A 22,652-nucleotide genomic window follows, 5' to 3' on the forward strand; every position below is an offset into this window, starting at 1 on the left:
ATATCATATCATATCGAGACATAAGGGCTGACATAACTTAAGTGATACACAGAGGCAGTCAAGCAAGTACATAATTATATATATACTGTATACGAATACTATGAGGGTGGTGAGGCACTGGAACAGGTTGCCCAGAGAAGCCGTGGATGCCTCATCCCTGGAAGTGTTCAAGGCCAGGTTGGATGAGGCTTTGAGCAACCTGATCTAGTGGAAGGTGTCCCTGCCCATGACAGGGAGGTTGGAACTAGATGATCTTGAAAGTCCTTTCTAACCCAAACCATTCTACGATTCTGTGATTCTATGATAGCCCTGCTAGTGACAACAAGCAGCTCCAAATGATAAATAATTTTCAGCACATCCCCTCTAAATCCCCTTGAGTTTGTCTAAAATTTAGTATTAAGGCATAATCTTAACTAAAAAAAAAAAAAAAAACTATTCTGGGACTTTGGATAACCTTTTTTGATGCTTTTCTTTTTATAGATGTTAGTGACTAAGCATGTCTGAGACAATGTCAGTAGTAGGGTCATAGCCCATGCATACAGGCAAATGGACAGAGGAAGATAAATGATCTTGAATTTTTAGTTTTCCATGGCTACAGGGTACTCTGTTGAAACCTCTGATCCTCATCTAGGAACCAACCCTGAACTACACAATGAAATCTGGTGATCACGTCTGCTGTTTACTCAGCAGCACAGCACTCTTTTGTCATCTTTTTTCTCACAGAATGCTATTGCGGATACCTGAAATGTTCCTATTTAGAATGGACAATCATATCCTTTGACACAAATAACCTTCTCTATTCAGTGTTTTCTGTGTGCTGGTTGGTCACCTTCTGCCTCTACTCTGAGACAGCTGCATTGCAGGGTAATTACAAGGAGAAATCTAAAGCCAGACCTTCCAGATGTCACTATTTTATTGTCCAAAAAGTTCACCTCATTTGGTGTGTTTAGGCAAACGTAAAAGGCTCAGACAGGAATCTCTGTTTTCTTCTCCAAATATATGTAACCTTGAAACTATAGTACATGTACTACAGAATTGCCTTAAATTACCTGTGTTGTCTAACCAGGAGTAGATCCTGTAACAACACACTAAAACCAGCAGAAAACAAGGCACAGCACAAATGCCTGCACAGCAGAAAAGCACGCTGGATGCAGCCCATGGCAACCATAGTACATGAGGAAGCTTCTGAAGTGATGGTATTCCCCTACTCACTGCTCAGAAGGGAGTGTAAAGCAGCTGTGGAGTTTCTCTTTCTGCACTTCCATATTTCAAACTCATGAAGGTCAGTCTGACACTTAAATTTTCCCCACATTTTTTGTATGTGAAAGTCGATCTCCTCTGCAAGCTGCACGTTTACTGTTCAAAACAAATACCAAAGTAATGTTCAATGTTCAATAGAAGCCACACTCCATTTAAAGCCACTAGAGAAATAAATTACTCCTAATAAAAGTCACAGAATCTAAACAAAGATTTATAATATGTTAATCTGAAACGGAGAAGCACACTTATAACATCCTTGATATTCAGAATAAAAAATAATTCCTGGATTTTTTTGAACCAACCCTTACCAAATGCTAATTTTTCCCCTTGCATTACATACATGGATATCGGAATTGTTAATAATTCACTTCCAGTTCAGATGTACCAGTATTTGGGGACCAGGCATCAGACATCATACATAACTTTCCAGTGACAAAAAATTCCAGCTGACACTCAGTCTGAAAATGTCTGAAAGCATCACTGAGTTTTAGAGTGAGCCTGAACACCACAAAACTAGGACCTCTAAAGCAAAATTCACTTTTGGAAATTTTCCCCAAATTACCTCAATAGTTCTGTCTAAGTCGATGCAAGATAGCCAAGGCAGAAGAACTCCCAGTACTTCCCTTAATAGATTATACAACTGATTAGTAATAATAGTAAAAAAAAAAAAAAATCATCAAAGTTGCTTTGCAGCATTGGAAAGAGTTTAACTACATTTTAAGGAAAACAGAATTACATAGTCTGCATTTCTGCTAAGTGAGTTTGGGGTGGTGTTCTGCACAGCTCTTTTTGTTACTCCAGATAATGGCTCTTATCCGAAGTAGGATGTCAAAACTGAGCAAGCAATAATTATGTTTGTAGGGCTGACAGCAGTTCATCTTTCCTGACACACTTCATTGCTGTTTTCATCTGATCAAATGTATGCATATCCCAGCAATTACCTGCAGTACGTACTCCATGTCTCTTCCTAACGGAACTGGCAATTGTGATTTGTGTACAGGTGACCCTGCTTTGGTGCATTCTGCAGAGTTACAACAACAGACTGCACAAGAGAAGCTTTCCGTTTTCCTTCTTAGCCGTGTCAGGCCAGGTCACGTGTGTTTTTCTCTGAATTATCAAGCTGTGGTCATAGGTGGAGGAAAGAAGCAAGAATTTGCAAATCATTTTTTCCTCTTCGGTATTGCAATGGAAAAAAGGAAGTAATAGGAAAATGTAATGATCTTAAATTACTCTTGGACTCTTTATCAAAAAATAAAGACAGTCTTATGAAAGCCACTTCAGTCTGGGTGAGAGTGAGACTAATACCTATAAAAAAGTAAATTGGCTTAACTGAAATAGGACTGAAAATAGTGGTAATGAAAAATAGATGAGGGATATCATAGTGTTGAGTGTCCTTTTCCAAACAACCTTTGTCCTTCAAATCCTGCTTCTACTCTGATGGGAAGCTGTGCTGATCAGCTGTTTATGCTAATCAGTTATACCTGCTGGCAAATAAACCACCTCTCACAGCTGTTCTTTTTTTAAACTATTTGCCAAAAAACAAAAAAAAATAACAACATAAAACAGTGTTGGGAAAAAAGGCTCTTTACACTTTATTATCAGAATTTTTAACTAAAGGCCAAAGGTAAGGCTAAATTTTTCCCACAGTTGCACCTGCAAGTGGACATCATTTTGCACAAGTGTCATTAGAGACGGAGTTCGCCTACCGAATCTACAACTGATTGATGTGTGAGATGACAAGTGTAGACTTAAAGATCCCAGATCAGGCTCTAAGTTTGCAAGCCCAGGAATAATAAGGAAAATATCTCCTATTTCCAAATTTCCCATTATGGCTGCTCTGCTTCCATTTTACATTATTTTTGGAAAAGTGACCTGAAAACCCCAATGAAAGAAATTTGATATTCACTGTGTTTATTTTTTCCCTCAATATCTCCTGTTGTTGTTGACTATGATGATCCCCTGAAAACCAAGAAAAGACAGAACTCAGCAATACCATTTTTAGAGTTCTTTCCTAGCAAAACATTAAAAAAAAAGTCAACAAAAACCCCAAACACTTCCTTTCTCAGCTACCTGTGATGCTAACGTTGGGCTGTAAACATAGTAGATCATAGCACCTGAGGCTTGCTCTTACTTTGGAGAAATCTTGGATAGCATAAAGCTAGTGGATTGTGGTCTGCCTTCAGTGTACACAGAATTTCAGGCATCCTTAACCACACTGAGAACCAGTGCTGATATGACCTTGGGAGACCACAGGAAATAGAGAGTCTGCGAAGATATAGATGAACCTGCAAGGAATCTTTAGGATGGTTGGGGGTGGGGTAATAGGGCCCGGAAGCCTTTGTCCTCCAAAGCTGATGTGAACACAGCTCAGGCACAGTGGAAAACATGAATCACTCGAGGTTAAGTGCGAATTTCTTTGATAACTATCTAACGTTGCTCACTGTTCTCTTTAAGTCTGCTTTATCTCAAATTTTTCAACTCTCAGTTAGGAACTATCCTGGAGAGAAAATAGGGAAGGGACGTGGGAACAAATGGAAATGTACCGGACAAAAGCCATGAGAGGTTACAGCATTCCAGACCATCTGGATTAAAACTTTATCTCAGAGAGTTAGGCGAGGACAAACATTTTCCTTTGTGAAACCCGTGGGTGTTGTTTTGCTATTAGTCATGGTGAATGCTTCAGTGTGGTGAGCTAGAAGAAGTCAGACTGACATCAAAAGTACAGAGAGTGCTGTGAGAAAAAGTTGACTCAGTCCTTTGGCTGGCAGCATACGCCACAGACAAATAATGAAGGATTAGGTTTCTTCTGCCACTTCTCTAGCGGAGGAGACGTATAGCACAGGATGCATCCTGTATTGACACTGGTGTGACCTAGGACTAATTCCTTTGAAGGCTTTGGCTTATTCTGGTGTAAAACAAGGATGGGATTAACATGAAGCCCTGATGTTTACTATGGGACGAGTTCTCCTTGCCTGAAAATACAAGCCATGCCTTTGTTTTCGCTGCTTGTGTAAGCATGAGAAATAAAAACTGGACTGTTCATGGAATATTAAATAAATGATACAAGACAAAACAACCGCTGTCTCTGATGTTGAATAATGAATCCTGCTGATACCAGTGAGAGCTGCTGGAGAATATTAAGTCTTGATGGACATAAACTAACAAGAGAAGCCCCCCAGATGTTCTACATCAGCATAGCTGTGTAGAAGTTCATACAGGGTTTGATCCAATGCACAATCATGAATGCTGTCTACATTTTTGCAGTTCAGGTTTTTTAAAGGCACCCACTCAGGAGCATGGTCAGTCTCAACCCGCTCACACAGAAGCTCATTGGCTTCAAAGGGAAATTTGCTTTGGCAAAGCAGTGTTTGGTCTTAGTGAGAATTTAGGTCACGTGTCTACTATTTAGATCAATGTCGCAGCAGTCATGATACATAAACATTGCTCTCGTAGGAGCACTCAGCAGATGAGTGCTTGAAAAGAAATTGAGTGTGGCCTTGAACATGCTGGGGATGAATACCAAGGCTGACAATGTTGTGTTTCGTGGCACAAAAAACATGCCAGAATTTAAGTCAAGAATTAGCTGACAAAGTGGATTTCTTACTGGAATTTCAGGCAGTGGAGAGAACATTACTTCTGAGCCTCAAAAAAGAAAACTGAAGACAATTAGCTTTAGAAACAGGGCTGCCTGATTGGTTGACATTTTTTGCAACAAGACAGCGTTAATAGTTAAATCTATGAAAGGGCTCAAGGAGAATGGACACAGTTAATGAGAGAGTGAGACATTTTCTAGTGTTGAATGCTTGATCCAAAGCCTGTTCTGTTTGATGGAGATATGCCTACTGGCTCTGACGGCTTTTTCGCCCATTCTGGCCTTCTCTCTTGCCTTCTGATATGTTCCTATGTATTACTTCCACAGAGTTTATAAAAAAGAGAAAACTTCTAAGTCACGTCAATTTATTTTTTTTAAGGAGAAAAATATTAATAAAAAAGAAGAACCAGTCAGACTAAATACCTCACAAGATGACATGAAGAAATAAATAAATTTGGGAACGATGTCTGGAGACAGGTAAAACAAATTTGGAGAACTAGAAAAGTTTTATGAAGGGCTATTTTTAAAAATCTCTGTCATGAAAACCGAAAAGTGTGTGTATGTGTCTGTTTTAAAACTTTCAGTTCATGACAGATTATATATATAAAAAAAACAACCCTCATATTTTTTTCTCTTTCTCTAGTTAGTAGCAAAGAGGTACAACTACTGCATCTCTGGGCAGCTCAGCCTTATCAGTGTGCCAATGCCTGCCTTAGACTGGTACAACGCGGGTGGCACCCAGAAGGGAAAATGTGGCTACCTAGAGATATTTAATATTCAGAAGACACTTGCAGTATTTGGGCAGCATATAGTAACTTTCGGCTCCTGGTTTCCACTGAGTTCAACTGGAAACTGAAATGGAAGAGTCATTGCCACTCAGAGTTGCAAAATCCCTCCTCTGATTGATGATGGCTCCTGCTGACCTCAGTGTTCAATAAAAACTCTTTACTGAATCCCAAAAGTAGACATTGCTGATCTGCAGGACTTGCAGTTGTGAGAGGTGGTAGTTCAGGAGCTAGCCCTGTCCAGGGCTTGCAGGAATGCAGCAGTACCACTGAATTTGGACCGATCATCCAAGCATTCTGGAAAAATGTGTCCTAATCCATAAACTGTCAGTGTGCCTATCTTCAAATTGATGATAAAGATTAAAAAACCCCAGGACGACCCACCTCTACCTACCACTCTACTTTCACTAAGAAGAACAAGAACACCTGTATTCCACACATGTGTTTTATATCATCCTCTACTCTGAATAGAAACCCCAGCATAAATTTGCAAAATATTCATTATTACAAAGAGATTCCTGTATCCGACGGGAGCGGAAATGGCTGTCTAAAAATCTTTTATGAAAGGTTTCTCTATAGTTGCTCCGAGCTGCTAATGCTGATTTTGTAGTCTGGAAATAAAGGCATTTTGCTGAAAGACTGAATTGCTCTTCACAACATGAAAAACGAGATTAAAATATCCTGGCAAGGTCAGAGTTTATTGCCCTTGAAGAGAACATTAGCCACCCTGTTCCCTGAATTACAATCGTGTTCTGCTAAGGCCTTTTTCTTTATTGGAGAAGGAAGGGAACATTTTGTGTCTGTTCAAAAGTAAAAGCCCAATTCCCTGTTTTCTGGCAGGGTGGGATGCTCAGCCCTAGGAAAAGTGTAACGCTACTTCAGCAGCAGAAAGCAGCCTCAGGTCTAATGGACCCATTGTGGGCGTTACACATGGAGAAACTTTGCAAGAGATGAACTATCCCGTGAGGCTTCCCAGTGTGTAGGATGGATATAAAAAAAAAGAAGAGCAAGGACTCTTCCACCTCTTAACAATGCTCCAGCTACTCAGCAAGTACAAACTAATCTCTATATTTACTTATGGCAGTGTATGCTTATATTGTTTCCATCATTTTCAGGTGTACCATATATCTAAGAATAGTTCTAAAGTCATCAGTAGTCCCAAAGATTTTGGAGACAATATTCATATATTTAATGTACATGGATACTTATACACTTTGCTTAGAGTAGGAGCAACCAGGAAAATACTTATACTTTGTAATTAACCAACATATACGCCACGAATGTATATAATGAACAGAAGCTACAGTAATGATGATCCTCTGAATATATTTATCTATTTTTTAAATTTATATAAAAATAAAACAAATTAGAACAGGTTTATGACATAAGACAAGGACGATTAAAGGTCAATTAAAATGAGCTGATGATGACGTGAAAAATATTTTTCACCGTGTAAAAATGGCACCTCTGTATTCAGCAGATTCACTCTTTGCTGTTTCTTTGCCTTCAACAGGACTTTATTGACACTACAGTCCTTTCACCAGTTGTTAACCTTGGAAGAGAAGATTAGATTCTGTCATTTTCTTACACCATCAGCAACATTATCGGCTAATGATTGATCCAACATGTGCTTAAAAACCAGAGATATAAATCCTTGAAGCTGTGGCATTTCAGGCTACGTAAATGAAGCTAGTTCAGACTAATTCATCAGCCTCAGTGTAGCAATCATTAGAAGTACAAAATGGGTTGCTTCTTTGGAAACTGGGGTTGAGAACACTTTGCATCATAGCCAGAATTAGGAGCCAGTATCATTTAATTATAGAAAGTAGAGCACGAGAAGACCTTGACAAGTCGTTTAACCCATGCTACAGGTCTCAAATATTATCTATATCACTCCTAAAAAAATGCATCTCTAAACTGCTTAATCATACCTCAGGGTAAAGCCTCCTAAGCAAAATGAGGTTATTTAAGTTATTGTTATTGGATTATTGCTACAACGTTTCTCCTACTATCTAATGTAAATATTCCTTATAATAACTTAAGTTCATCACCTCTTGATAGCTATAGATGAAAAGAAGTGCAATTGAATTCTTCCTCTCTGCAGCAACTCCTTCCATATTTGAAGGCTATAACAGTGTCCCTTCAGCTTCCTCTTCTCTATCCTCTGTCCTACAGAAGCAGCAAAAATGAGTGGGATCCACTGCAACTGAAAACAGCATGTTTAAGGATCATCAGTGCTTTGCTGAGAGAAGGTTAGTTTCTGGCCTTTTAAAAGAAGGATAGTGTCAATTACTCAAAATATTGTCCCAGCATTGGTAGACTGCCTAAGAGTAAACCTGCCTCTAGCTTTCTTTGACGACTAAAACTGCTGAGAAAGCCATAGGGAGACCACAGCTCACACACAGATATATTCCTAACGCTTATGTAGCAATCTGACTATCAGAAACTGAATGGTTGCTACTGGTGGAGGATGTCTTTTCTAATGGAAAGAAAGGATATGTATTGCTGATATTCTTCAAACTCTCCTACCTGTAATATTGCACATACCACAGAGATCTAATGGGTGAAGACAGAATCGTTCCCCAAAAGAAGCATGGAGTGTGCATGTGCCTGATGTTTGCTATAAGCTTGTGCTCTTGATGTCACCAGATGGGCATGGGGAAAGCAAGGATGTTGCTTTGAGCTTTGGATCGTATGATGGTGTTAAACCCATAGAACAACACTCCTGAGGAAGTGATGTGCCAGGTCAGGAGATGGCATGTGGTGGACTTGGTAGTGCTAGGTTTACAGTCGGATTCGATGATCTTAAGGGTGTTTTCCAACCTAAGTGATTCTATGATTCTATGATACAGGCCTGCAGTGAAATCCCACAGCAGGACTGAAGGCTGGAATGGACTGAAGTGAGTGCAGAAAGCACAGCACATATATTAAGCCAAGTCTCACACCACGATCACAGGAGCTGTGCCCTGCGCTGGCTGTGTGTTTGCTTCAGGCTGGATTCAGAAATGTTAGTTCTGCCCTCCAGATGCTCAGTAGATTTTCAGATCTGTCTACTTGAAACAACACCTGTACTGTTCTCACAGAATCACAGAATGAGTTTGGAAGGGACTTCTTGGAGACTGTGTAGTCAAACCTCCTTCCTCAAAGCAGGAACACCTAAAGCAAGTTGCTTGGGGTCTTGTCCAGTCAGATTTTGAATATTTCCAAGGGTGATGACTCCACATAATCTCTGGCAACCTGTCACAGTATTCCATCACCCTTATGGTAAAAGAGGTATTTTTATGTTTAAGTGGAACCTCCTGTGTTTCAGTTTGCACCCAGTGACTCTCATCCTGTCACTGGGCATCACTGAAAAGAGTTTGACTCTATCTGCTTTACTACCTCCAGTAACGTATTTATACATATTAATCAGATTACCCACATACACACACGCTCTGAACCTTCTCATCTCCAGGCTGAACAATCCTGGCTCTCTCAGCCTTTCCTCATTTGTCAGTTGGCCCTTCATAGCTCTTCTCTGGACTCACTCCAGTATGCCCATGTCTCTCCTGCACTGGGTAGCCCAGCACTGGGCACAGCAGTCAAGATGTGTTTCACTACGGCAGAGCAGAGGAGGAGAATCACCTTCCTCAACTCGCTGGGAATGTACTGCCTAATTCAGCCCAGGAAGCCATTGGCCTTCACATTGCTGGTTCATGGTCAATTTGGTGTCCACCAGAATCCCCAAGGCCTTCTCTGCAGACCTATTTTCCAGCTGGGCAGCTGCCAGTCCATACTGGTGCATGGGGTTATTCCTCCCCAGGTGCAGGACTTTTATGTTTCCCTTCTGTTGAACTCCATGATGTTCCTGTCAGCCCATTTCTCCAGCCCACCGAGGTCTCTCTGAATGGTAGCTCACTCATCTAGTGTATCAGCCGCTCCTCCCAGTTTTGTATCATTTGCACTGTATAAGATTACGTAACTCAATAGAGTTTGGCAGGAGCTAGTGAGACTTTAGGAGTCCCATGAGATACTCTTATAACCTTAACTGATTTAAGGAGTCTCTTAGCTTGTGGAGTATTGAAAATCTCACTTGCTACCTCTCTGTACTTTTAAGTCCCTAGATCACATTGATAAATGGGCTTAAGGCCAGATGACTATCCAGGCAATAATTGCTATGACCAGCTATCCTTCCTCGTTTTGTAGACCACAGGGCTCATACAAGGTTGGTATGTTTATCACTCGGATTTTTAATCAGTTCTTTATTTGTTTGATGCTCCAGAATTTTCTTTTTTTTTATTTTTGTCTGAGATTCCTTCAATTGTCATTATATGGTGAAGGCCACTAAGGTCTGACTAAACACCTTCCATGTTCTTTGCAAAGCTGCAACTGCTGAATCCATATTGCTGTTAGCCAGAAGACAGTTTGATTTCTAGATTATAGTTTGAGTTTTTAATGATAGTAATTAGAAAAAATGTCTCTTAATTAATGGCGTGTGTATTTCCCATTTTTAAATTGCACCTATAAACTGTCTTTAGATACACACAAATGTTAGAAACATAGTAAATATTATTTTGAATTGCAAATGTAATTACTTAACTTGAAAGCAAGTTACAAAAAAAAGAATAAAGCATGAAATTCCACAGCATTGCCTTTGCTGAGTATTTATATCTAATACAAATAAGTGTAAATATATAAAGTGGTTTTAACCTTTAGAAATTTTGGATTTTAAAAAATCAACTATGTCAAATGTAATTACAGAAGTATTGTGTTGCCGAAGAAAACCAGAGGTGGTCTCAAATACTCTCCTTCTTACACATCTCAGAAGAGTTCTTTAATAAATGACACTTGGATAGACTATTTGTAAATCCACTAACGAAGTTAGCATGTTCTATGGTGATGAAAAGCAATCTGGCCAGCAAAAGCTTTGTTATCTGCTTGAAGAGGAAAGAACAGGTACCTTAAAAATCTTTGTACTAACTTTCATGGCCTCAGGCCATCAAATAACTTAAATTTATACCCATCTTTAAACATAAGAGTTCTTTTCTTGATTTTAAAATAATTGGCATAAGGTTAAGATGGATTCTTTTACATTTTTTCTCCAAAATCACATTACCTCTGAGAGCCCCTTTTTAAAGCTTTTAAATTTCATCATGTTGCTTGTTGATGGGATTTGGAGTAACTGGATGCTTACATTAGATATTCTATTATGAAGGAATAGCAAAGAAGAGTGGCTGTCATCAGATAATGTACATAACTGTCCCTTAAGAACAAGTAGACACAAGTACATTTTTACAGGAAAGGAAGTGATAAGTCTTTGGAAAAATCATTTCTAAACATGAAGAGCTGTTAAGATTATGAGAAGATTATTGGGGGCCCTATCATCCTGTGCCATCACATAGAAAATTGTAGCACTTCTTCCATTCTTGGTTCCTCTACCATTTCTTGTAGCCTCTCAGATGGCTAATGAAGCATAGCAGACAAAAGCAATTACATTAGCACAAATGAAATACATATAATAAATTCTTCTTCTCTTCCCATTATTGTCAACAAGCTGCTATTACTCCAGGGACTGGGGAGAACATGGGAATTATCACCGCATCAGTCAGAGTGGCATTTAGCTGTGTTCTGGAAACGTCAAACAAAATTTTACTGTAACGTCCTTGGGCAAGATTCATGCGATTTAAAGTTCTGCCTAAGTCTCAAAGAACAATTTTCACTGGCTATTCTCAAGGACCTCCAGATCTTGGAGGAATCTGCTATAAATCTCTCCATCCATTTGAGACACACTGATCCCTTAATGCTTCAAGCATAGGCTACTACATGTGCTTAGCACCTTTATCAGGCAAACCAAGTATACACCTCCCGCTCAGAGGGAGCAGAGAGCAGTTCAGAGGAGGGCAGGCAGGCAGGGTGGTCGCATCCCTGCAGTGCACTAAACAGCATCGAGGAACGTCTTTGGAACACAATCGCCTGTGCTGTTAAATAGCCAGAACAGTCCCAGGCACTGTTCCTCCCTCTGCAATTCCTACGTGTCGTTCAGGAGTCACCATAGACCTGCTTTTCCCACCTCATGTGTTAGATGCAGGCACTCTGTTTGAGAGGGATTAATATAGCCTTTGAAGAGAGGGGTGGACTGAATCCCTGAATCCTGAAATGTATCCTAACTTTGCGTGACACTTTGGGCAGCACAGAGCTCAACCTGAGATGCACAATCTTCAACCAGTTTCACTCAGAGTCAAGGAGGGAGGGAATTTTTTCCTGCCAAACAGCTTACAGCATTTACACAAGGATCAGGACTTGGATCCTGGTTTTCCCTCAGTTCTGAATGAGGCAGTTTGAATCTATGGATCACAATCCCAGGAAATAGACCTACTAAAGCAACAAATTAATCAAGGTGAGAATCTTCTCAATTCCTTTCATTAAAACTGGTCCACTCGACAGATGTGAAAGCAAGAAGCACGGGATCACAAAGAGGCTAGCTGAGGAGGAGGCTGGCTCTGTAGCCCAGCAATGAGATCACAGCCTTATATAAACTGTATGGTATCTACTTTAAAGTTCCCTCAGCACAGATGGATTAATGTAAAGGGATCTTGGAGTCACTGATTGTCAGGCTGAAGTAGAATAGAATAGGATAGACTAGAGTAGAAAAGAATAGAATAGGTTTACTTGGAAGGGACCTACAACCATCATCTAGTCCAACTGCCTGACCAATTCAGAGCTGATCAAAAGTTAAAGCATATTGTTGAGGAGATTGTCTAAACACTTCTTAAACCCTGACAAGTATGGGGCATCAATCACCACTCACAGGAAGCCTGTTCCAGTGTTTGTCTCTCCTCTTGGTAAAGAAATGCTTCCTAATGTCATCTGAACCTCCCATGGCACAGATTTAAATCATTCCCATGCATCTTGTTGCTGGACAACAGGGAGAAGAGCACCTCCCTCTCTCCATCCCCTCCTCAGGAAGCTATAGAGAGCAATGAGGTAGTCCCTCAGCCTCCTTTTCTCCAAACTAGACAAACCCAGAGTCCTTAGTTGCTCCTCATGGGACATTCCTTCAAGCCCTTAAGAGAATCATGTAGAATCAGGTCTTTTAAAAAAGAGTAAATTTATATGCAAACATTCCCACTACATTCAATGTGTTCATTTTATAACAAAAAAAGTGTGGCTGACAGAAGTCAATGCAATATTTCTCTTTCAATGCATTGTAGAAGGTGACGGGCATGTTTTGTGCAAAAATCTCAAAGCAATTGAATGTATTAGTCACATTACAGCAACTGAGGCAAATTTTCAAATCAAATGAAGCACAGAAACATAAAATGATGTGTGTGGGTCAGCACAGGCCAACAATAAATTTAGTGATGAAATGATTCCCAGTCCCAGTCCATAGCTGAAGTCTGTGGTGAATATCACTTCTTCATCTAAAAGAATGTGCATATCTGGCACATTAAATTGGATCCATACTGAGCATGTGTGGGATGATTTCTATGTCAGTTATAACTCTAGTATGCTTATGAAGGCTATTAATACTAATAAGCATTAGAGGTATTTTCACATATGATAAAATCATAGGATAAAACAATGTGTATATCTAGATCTTGTACAGTTATTTGAATAACTGCCATGAGATCTAAGTAATTTCTTTACCTAAGATCCTTACTCCAGAGTTATACTGGATATATACTCCAGAGTTATACTATGATATTATACACCTGGTATACTGTATAATATCATGTAGTTCTTCTGTGCTGTTTAATTTTCCTGGTTATTATTATTTCTTATTTGCATTGTGACCTCTGGATTGATGGATGAGGTTTCTGCAGTGGTAGACCTAAAGCAAGCAGCACAGAATAGATAGCTCCATCCCTGAGTAGTTCCCAGGTAAACAAAGCAGCAGAGCTTAAACAAAGGAGAAATAATAAAGTGCCTGGAGATCAGATCCCTCCAAAGAAATAAATTTATTTACCTAATTAGGATTCTGCCACTGTTGAATACTTCCATTAATTTCAGTAAAGAGGAATTTCTGCATTTTATTTTTAAGGGATTGTGCTGTCAAAACAAAGGAAAGGGAAGATATAGGCAAATCCAAAACTATAAAGTAATGATTAAATCAAAATTGAACAAGCAAATTGAGTAGGTAAAAGAATTAAATCATTAAACTTGTTCAAATACGGGAGCAACTGTTCTCAAGATTAAAACTAAAAGCATCATATAAAATCATAACACCAACATCAGACTGTTAGAGAGAACTACAGTTGGGGTTGTGGAAAAAAAAAAAATGGCTTGGGTTAATTTTGCTTTTTTTTTTTTTTAACACCGATATGCTTCAGTTGTTTCTCAGACTGCAGCAATGGTTAATTAATGAACTCAGCAGCCTTCGTCTCTCCTCTAGGGCTAACTGTGTGAAACCTTGCAGCAGAAGAAGCTGGCAAATGAAAGAGCAGCAATTCTTAAAATAGTTGCTAATAAAGAAAACTCACATGATGACATATTACTCTGTCAGCCAATGACTGCCTGGCTTTGCAGCTCTCCCTGTGTATATTCCCTGATATTTTTCGTTCTAGATTAGGCAGCTCCACAGTGGTATCTCTGTTTGCAGAGCTGGGTGTTTGGAAAGATAAGGGTGACAGAGCTTACTTTGAGAGATCCCTGGAGGAGCTGGATGTCCATGTTTATGTTTTCTTTCAGAAAAAATATGGATTCAGAGCAATGCTTTCCCTAAAGAGGATCCTGAGAAGTGATCTTCTCAGTTTGCCTAAAATGCCTGTGGGATTCTTTGTATTACACTCTATGGACTTTAAATCAGGTCTCTAAATCAAGCTCTTGAGATTCTCTGAGCCAGTCAGGCCCTAGTAAGATCCCTTAGTCAAATCCTTAGTTCCAAGTAATTCTAAGTACCCAGTACTTTTTGTGCTTGATCCCTTTTGACCAGCCAGGTCTCTTTTATCCCTGGTTTAAACAAGTGAGGCTGGTACCAAAATGCTCAAGATTCACTGCACCACTAACTCAGCAATTTGCATTCATCTCCCTCCTTGGGCCAGATTGCAACTCCACAAGCCCTTCTGCACTGGAGATGGGTGCAAGCTGCACTGCACCGAGAACAGAGCAAGTGAAACAGTTTGTTGCTGAAGGAAGGGTTAGATAAAGAAAAAAAGGCTCAGAAGCCACAAAGCAAGGTCCTTGTGCACCTCATTTGCGGGCATACGACTACCAGAGTTTAAGCCAGAAACCTATGTTGAATGCCACCATGCCCTTACAGGTCCTCATACAATGTGCAGAAAGAATCTAATGTCCCTGATTGAATATAAAATAATCAGTGTGATGAATGGGGAGAGAGCTAACTAGGAGGGAACTATGAAAGGCAGGGAGTATGTCTTAAACCTCATTTTTCCCCAGGAAATAGGGACTTACTGTGAAGTTTTCCCCCTACATTTGGGCTTCTCAGCCCCAAGCCCCTTCCCCTCCACTTCCAAGGGCATTGTTTATATCTTTTTGTTCAAACGCTGAACAGGGACTACCATTGTCTTTTAAAATAGCTGTATCTTCCATACAGCAGCTGAATGACTAGAGGCTCACCCGTCATTCAGTTTCTCCTACCTCCCTAGGAAATGAAATGCCCTCCTTGAAGGTTGGGCTTGCTTTTGAGGAGCTAGAAGGGCAGCAGATAAGGAGGGAGATAAATTCTCTGGTGAAGCTGCACTACACTGAAAAAGAGATTCAAGATTCACCGGGTCAGAGAGCGGGGACCAAACTGTACAGTCTGCTGGTTGGGACATGTGCTTGAGGGAATGATCTAATAGCGTTACATAAAGCACTAAAATGTTCAGCAAGGACACCACCACAGAGGAGTTTCTTAATCAGTTGGTTAGAGTCAGGATTGTTCTTTCTTTCTTGTTTTGGCCCACTGAATCTTAACCTTTTATCTTCCCAGAAGAACAGCTGTGCTAGGAATGGGGAAAGGTTTGCTTTGGAAACTTTCTGGTGAGGTAAGAGAGGTGGATTTCAATCCCCTCTGGGAAAAAAAGAGATTTAAACCTCAGTCTGCCACATCCTACACTTGTTCGTCACCACCCTTGTTACACAGAGGAAGAATACAATCCACGTCTTGTTTGGCTTTGACATCAGACAGGCACTTTGTGTGTAGTACAACCGCAAAACCTGTTCCCACCAGAACAGTGTTTGGATTCTGGCTAGGCTGCATGGTAACTTTAACATTGAGCCATTGAGGCACTTCACAGGATGCTCAGAACCAGAAGTGCAGTAAAGTGCAAGAAGACTGCACTTAAAGAAATGTGATGTTAACAAGGTGCCTGCAGGGATGGGGTGCCAGGCAGGAGCCGAGTAAGGATTTTCAGGTTTCAAGCTTCCATCAGCCGAAGCATCACTTTAAAAGCTTAATTCCTTTCTGTTTACCAAATTGCACCTTTTACGTGAAACACTCTGTTTTTTCTTGTGCTTAGCCAGATATTCTGGAAATCAGGAAAATGGAAGAAGGAGTCCTTCCTCTCCCCATCTTATCTGCCCTCTGGAAAGAGAAGAATCCATTAAACAGTTCTAGTTCTGCCCTCTTCTCTTTCCTGTTTAAATCACATCATTGGTGGGGTTGAGAAGTGCAGTAAGAAGATGGACTGGAGATGTTTATCTCCTTCAGTCTTCTGTACAGGCTAATAAGGACCATTTCAGCATGATCTGCTGAATGGTGTGTGATTATTTTGCACTAGATACTCCTATTTTAGAGCATATGCCTCTTTCTAGGCCATAAGAAACAACAAGCAAGCAATAAACAAAACCTTAAAAACAACTCAGAATTGTCCTGACAGCAGAAAAAAATGTCACATCAAATCTAGCAGAGCAACTTTCACTGAGAACAAGTGCACTAACTGTTGTAGGCTGAAACTCACTAATAAAAGCAGGTTTCATTCATGTTTCTGCCTGAATTCCTCCATTTTGAAGGAACTCTCTGAAGGCAATTAATCATCAAATTGTAAATATAACTAATGCATTTGCCCTACTTAGCACAAAAATGATGCAGCTGCTTCAGAGAAAAATGTATCCAATTCTAATATAATTATGCTGTGACCCACTGATACTGGTCAGGTGATATTACAGGATATAAAAGGAAACCAGATCATAATCCAGTCTAAAATCGCACACTCAGGTTACAAGTCACCCACACAGACTGTGGCAGAAAAACGAATAGTAAATAATGCTATGAAAGTAACCATAGGGATAAAGGTGGAGTGTTTTGATTCTGATCCTCAGATTTGAAATACTCTTGTATCTTATAGATGTAACAGATACTCCACAAACATTTGGCAGAAATTTTGAAGAGATGAGTGTATTTTCTACGTGCTCATATACTAATATCTGTGATTAGATTTTGGAAAACATGTAGCTGAAATATGCACATAAAAGCTGTCAGTTGCCATTGTACAATTATACAGATTTATCTTTATAGGACTCCTTGTGACTTCATGAATCCTGTCTTTTCCTCTATTAATAACCCTGAAAGAGGGTTGGGGAAAAAAACAAGCAAGCAAAAATTGCTGTATTAACTCACAGAACTGCCTAGACTTGGAAAGACAGATGTTAACAGAGGGAAAAGAATGAGTTTCCCCAGTCTTGGTATTGCTCTCTTCAAGGTTATTTGTAAATGTGTTTTTAAATATGTGTAATTTAGGACTTGGTCCTTCAAGGTATCCCTTATACAGGTGACTTACTCACAAGAGTAGGCTTACTGACTCCAGTGGAATTTACCCACATGAGTGAATAGTGCACAGGCAGAGGATTAAAATTCAGAGTATATTTGTAGCTTACGTAATTCCAAGCCTTTCAAAATTCATATCTATATTATATCTGTTACATAACACGAAGGACCTCTGAGTTGTTTGTTCTTCCCCACATGCCTGAAACACATAAATGGTCTTAGAAATTTTGGATTGTATACTACATTATCACCAAGAAAAGAGTAAGAACAAATGCAATACAAATTAAATTTTCATTTTGGGAATGTCAGAGGCAAACATCATCTCCAGCACAGTATCTGACCAAGTTCACAAATCAATGGACTTTACTTGTTTACCAGTAAGATCTTGCATTTCTCATTTGTTTCCTGACAGAAGCTTTGGTCAAGTCAGTACCACTGTCATTTTTACCAAAAACATGATATCAGGCCCGTTTTTCATGGCTCTCCCCTGACTGGGCAGCAGCACATTGCTCAGCATTTCAGGCTGGAGTCAGTTTGGGTTAAGGGTGGTCATATCTCCCCAGAAGCACTGAGCATTTGGCAGGATTGAAACTAGTCAGTCTATGTTCGTTTTGCTCTGTTTGTTTGTTGTTTTTTTTTTTTTTAAAAAAAGATATCTGATTTCAGAAATAGGTCTTTCTTGTTCACCTTTACCTAGAATGCTAGTGCAAATTAATTTTAAGATGCAAGGGAAGAAAAATCAGATAACTTCTTAAATGTTATTGCAAGAAAAAATGGTGAAAAAGGGCATCATTTATATTGATGATAATGCCTACTTTGTCATCTTCAACAAACAGCTGAATCAGGCAGCAGTACTGCATGCTTGTGTTCAGCATTACTAAAAACTGCTTGTGAACATATTTATCAATAAAAACCGAGATTAATTATAAGATTAAGGGAAAACATCACAACACTGGATTTTCCTCTTGTATAAACTGTTGCAACTTTATAAGTTTAGATAGACTTATAACTGATTTATACCTGTGTGACTGAGGAGAGGATCAGAGCCATTGTGCCCATTGATACTATTGAGTATAGTAATAAACTGACTCCAGGGTAGACAATTCTTTCTGTCTGGAATTGAATTCACTTTTTTCTCTGCATGAAATCTTGGCCTCATAAAAATCAGTGGAAAACACGCTATCTGTACCACAATCAGAGTTTTATCCTCTGCTTTTTCTTTCATTGTATACTTTAATTCCTGGGTTTCGTCCGGTGTGACCAGCTGCCTGCATCCTGAGGCACAGCAAGATGGTCACAAGATTACGGTACATAATCAAATATCATTTAGCCCTGTAAGGCTTCTCTGAAGGGAAAATGCAGTATTTTAGCTGGGGAAATAAGCCCTGTGATAAAAGAGTGCTTTGCCTGCAAGATCAAGAAACCTGTGCTGTCTGAAAGATTTCCTATATAACCTTGATGACGCAGTCATTTAAATTATCTGTGTTCACCTGTAAAGTGACAGTTACATACCCTTCATCAGCCCTAAAAGCCCTCATTCTCTAGTACTTGAAAGCACTCTGCTATTCTGTGAAAAAAAAAAACAAAAAAACTGGTGCAACACTACTAAGTAACAGGGCGCCAGATCCGGCTCCCCCAATGCCCCTCTGCCGACACACACAGCGCCCGGCGCCGGGAGGCGCGGAAGGTGCGCGGCGCCGTGCGCGGGCGCGCAGCGGGCGGGGGCCGCAGTCGGGCGCGGGAGGCGGCGGGCGGGTCCCGCCGGGGCCGCTGGAGGGCGCCCCCGCGCCGCGCCGCGTCCGTTTCAGCACCGCGCCGGCGGACAGCGCCCGGGCGGCCGCGCTCCGCGCCCCGCGCGTCCGGCCGGTGCGTTCGCCGGGGCTGGGCGGGGGGAGCGGGACCCGCACGGAGCCCGCCCTTGGGTCGGGGGGGAGCGGGACCCGCACCCCTGCGAGCCCGCCCTTGGGTAGGGAGGGAGCGGGACCCGCACGGAGCCCGCCCTTGGGCCGGAGGGGAGCGGGACCCGCACCCCTCCGAGCCCGCTCTTGAGTCAGGGGGGGAGCGGGACCCGCACCCCTCCGAGCTCGCCCTAGGGTCGGGATGGGAGCAAACCCCGGGGCGGGGAAGGATCCGGCCTCTCCCGGTGGGAATTGGAGGCAAAGAGCCGAAGCAGCGAGTAATTAGGCGACGCTAAGCGGGCTCTGGGCTGGCGGAAGGCGGTGTAAATCAACACCGACGTGTGGCAAGCTGTGCGGATCCTGTTAGGGAGATTTATACACATAGTTCACGAAGGCGATCATCGGGCTGGTAATCTCTCATCGTGCACCGCTCAAAGGCGGCTCATTCACACAACTGGCAAGGTACTGGCTGCAAAATGAAGATATTAGTATCTCTCCCGAGAAACGTGTTGGTTAGGAATGTCTGTGGGAAATGTGTGTATGTGGGAGGGGTGTGGGTGTGTGTACTGGCTAAACAGCCGTGATACCTGCGTATAATGAGACAGCAGCGCATTACTCATAGCTCCAGGATAGGACATGGAAGTAAATTAAGAAATCAGCATAACTCACACAGCTTTTGACCCAGCACTAACAGCACCAGCAGTGTCTGGGAGTGGGACATGGCACACGGCTGCAGTTCATTCATCAGCACGTTACCAAGAGCTGGGGAACAACTCTGCACAGCCTAATTGTCTGACGTCCACAGGCACAACACACTGGGCAGCTTTTCCCGAAAACAGGATGAGCCTGGCCACGGGGAAGTGAGGTCAAGGCAACCCTCAGCTAACAAGTGCATGGAGGAAGGGGATGGACAGGGTGAGCAAGGGTTTCAGGAGGGCCAAAGTCTGAGGAATGTAGACATGTCCCAATGACCATCATCATCAAAACTTGTAGGTGCAAGATCAGCCACTTCCCAGCTGTGCACCCCGGAATTCATTTAAACAACATGCCACCAACACCACATTCCTCTGCACCCTCCCTCCTTTGGGGATTATCTGCTAGTACCTCCACCCCCTTCACCCCAACTCCCCCAAGCTAGCCAAGTGGAGATGATAATCTACTGTGAAATATTGGTAGCACAGAGCTGTGACAGTCAGGGAAGGGGCGGGGGAAGAGGGGGATCAGCAAGAATCTCCAGGATTAAGTTTCCCTAGAAAGGCGGTGTTTTCTTGCCTTGCAGCGATATCGGCAGTTTGGTGCCTTCTCACTGTTTTTGGTGTGGAAGAAGCCAGGTGAGTGTGAAGCCAGGTTGGCCCTGGTTTTGACTCCTCAGACCCACGTCTTGCCCAGTGCCTCTCAGTGGTTTGCACTGCGCCACCACTCCCCCATGTAACCAGTTCTCTGTCCCAGACATCGCTTACAAGGATGTGCAGCACAACATTTGCCCCATGACCACCAGCAGAAAAGGTTTCTTTGTGCCATCCAAAGACAGCCTAGGATCTCACACCAAGCCTCCAAGGGAATCTTTTCCCTAATTCCACTGGGGTGTCACTTTGCTCTCCTTGCAAAAGAGCGGTATGCTTTGCTCCTGTTTTCCCATAGCCCACATCAAACTGCTGCACACATGTGAAAGTACCAGTCTTCCCAGCAGATCCAGAGTTAAAAGGTATAGAATTAGAGAATGATGGAATCATTTAAGTAGGAAAAGACCTTTAAGATCATCAAGTTCAACTGTAAAACAGGAGTAGGTAAAATGAGAGATGAGCAGCAGGAGAGTTTGGCCAAGACAGTCGTCTTATGCCATGGGCCACTGCTGGAAGTAAGGGAGGGGAACAATAAATGATCCATCCTCCCCACTTGCTCCAGGAGCTCCCTTCCCCAAAGCTATTTCAAGGGATAACAGTGAAGTGAATGCACAAGGAGAAGGGACAGAACGGTCAGAAAATGTCCCCATCCTCAGCCTGAGCTAAAGCCTTGGCATAGGCAGTGGGAGACTGAGGAGGGGGAGTGAAGAAAGTTGCATTTTGCCTATGGTCTCCCCTCCAGGTAATGAACCTCTGGGCACCTGAATAAAAAGGAGAAGACTTCTTGGGACACCCCACACCTCCTCTCCCCCAGAGTGATGGAGAAAGAGGAGAGTTCCCACCCTTTCCTCACCACAGTACCTGGTTGAGGGAAGTCACAGCCAACCTGGGGATAACCAGCTGCATGACGAGCTGCAGGACAGAGGTGACCAGCCCAGCCAGGATGGCCCAGGTGAGTGGCAGCGGGAGCATGCTGTAGGTTGCAAAAAGCGTGAAGAGCACATAGCCAATGCCGTCCCCAAGGAGGCCACAGCCCAAGCCAGCTGCCAGGATCTGTGTGGCCATGGCCACCCAAGTGACCACACCACTGTACTGCAGGTAGGTGTACGAGGTTGTGTCCTTCCTGACCACCACTAAGGCACAGATCACCACCTCGATGCCAGTGAAGAAGCCCAGGAGGATGCCCTTAATGGGGTCCATGGGAGCAGAGGCCAGGGTCAAGTGGAGGAACAGCAGGGTCAGCTTGGTCAGTACGTCCAGGATGTTCATGACCACCTCAGATTTGCGCCGCTGGCCCAAGAAGTAGCGCTGGTAAAGGCGCTCCAAGTCCCGAGACTTGAAGGAGTTGCGGAGAGTGGGGAAGATCACCCCGCGGTAAGTATAGCCCCAGTTGAGGAAGAAGTCGGAGTTGCTGGGGGCACAGTCCAGGGGCAGAAAGCCCAGGTCCCCGCTGCTGCTCGTGCCCTCTGGGAAGACTTTGGTGCCTCCGTTGTTGTGGCGCTCGCCGCCTAAGCTCCGGCCGGCCGACTGTCTCCGGAGGTGATGGTGGTGGTGGTGGTGGTGGTGGTGCGGCGGGTGCGGGTGGTGGTTGGGGCAGCAGGTCTCCTCTGAGCTGAAGCCCTTGCCCCCACCGCTGCTGCTGCCGCCGCTGCTGCTGCTGTGCTCCTGGATGAAGCGCTGCTCGGTGATGTGGCGCACGGCCGTCTGCCACAGCAGGCGCTGGGGTCTGCCGCTGCCGGGGGGGGTCCTGTTGATGGTGTAAAGTTCATCGCTGTCGCTCAGGCACCGCACCTCCGAGAGCTCCATGGCGGTGACTGGCGGGGGGCAGAGCGCCGGCGGGGCGGGGTGGGGGGGAACGACACACTGTCTTTGTGGAGGGGAGCAGGGGGAGGGATAGAGCCGCGGGAGAGGAGGGAGGGGGTGGAGAAGGGCGGGTGGCGGCGGCGGGGTGGCGGTGGGGGGATCACATTTATAGGTAGGTCCCGGGGTCCGGCGGTTTGGCTGGCGGCGGGGCTGGTTTGCCGCTGGGGTCCGGCGGGGCGGCCGCACCGGCTCAGCGCAGGCGGCCCTCGCCCCGCGCCCGCGCCC

At 42.9% G+C, this 22,652-nt stretch overlaps 1 protein-coding gene across 1 annotated transcript in view; it reads right to left on the reverse strand.

The window, feature by feature from the left end:
• Positions 1-22,370, reverse strand: part of ADCY8 (adenylate cyclase 8) — a 131,891-nt gene extending 109,521 nt beyond the window's left edge. The window contains exon 1 of the mRNA XM_086609564.1: positions 21,426-22,370. Within this exon, the coding sequence (XP_086465690.1) occupies positions 21,426-22,370 (945 nt within the window). The remainder of the gene's footprint in view (positions 1-21,425) is intronic.
• Between the last annotated feature and the right edge of the window lie 282 nt (positions 22,371-22,652).

Source organism: Tauraco erythrolophus, chromosome 3 (genome assembly GCF_009769465.1).
Source record: "Tauraco erythrolophus isolate bTauEry1 chromosome 3, bTauEry1.pri, whole genome shotgun sequence".
NCBI lineage: Eukaryota > Metazoa > Chordata > Aves > Musophagiformes > Musophagidae > Tauraco > Tauraco erythrolophus.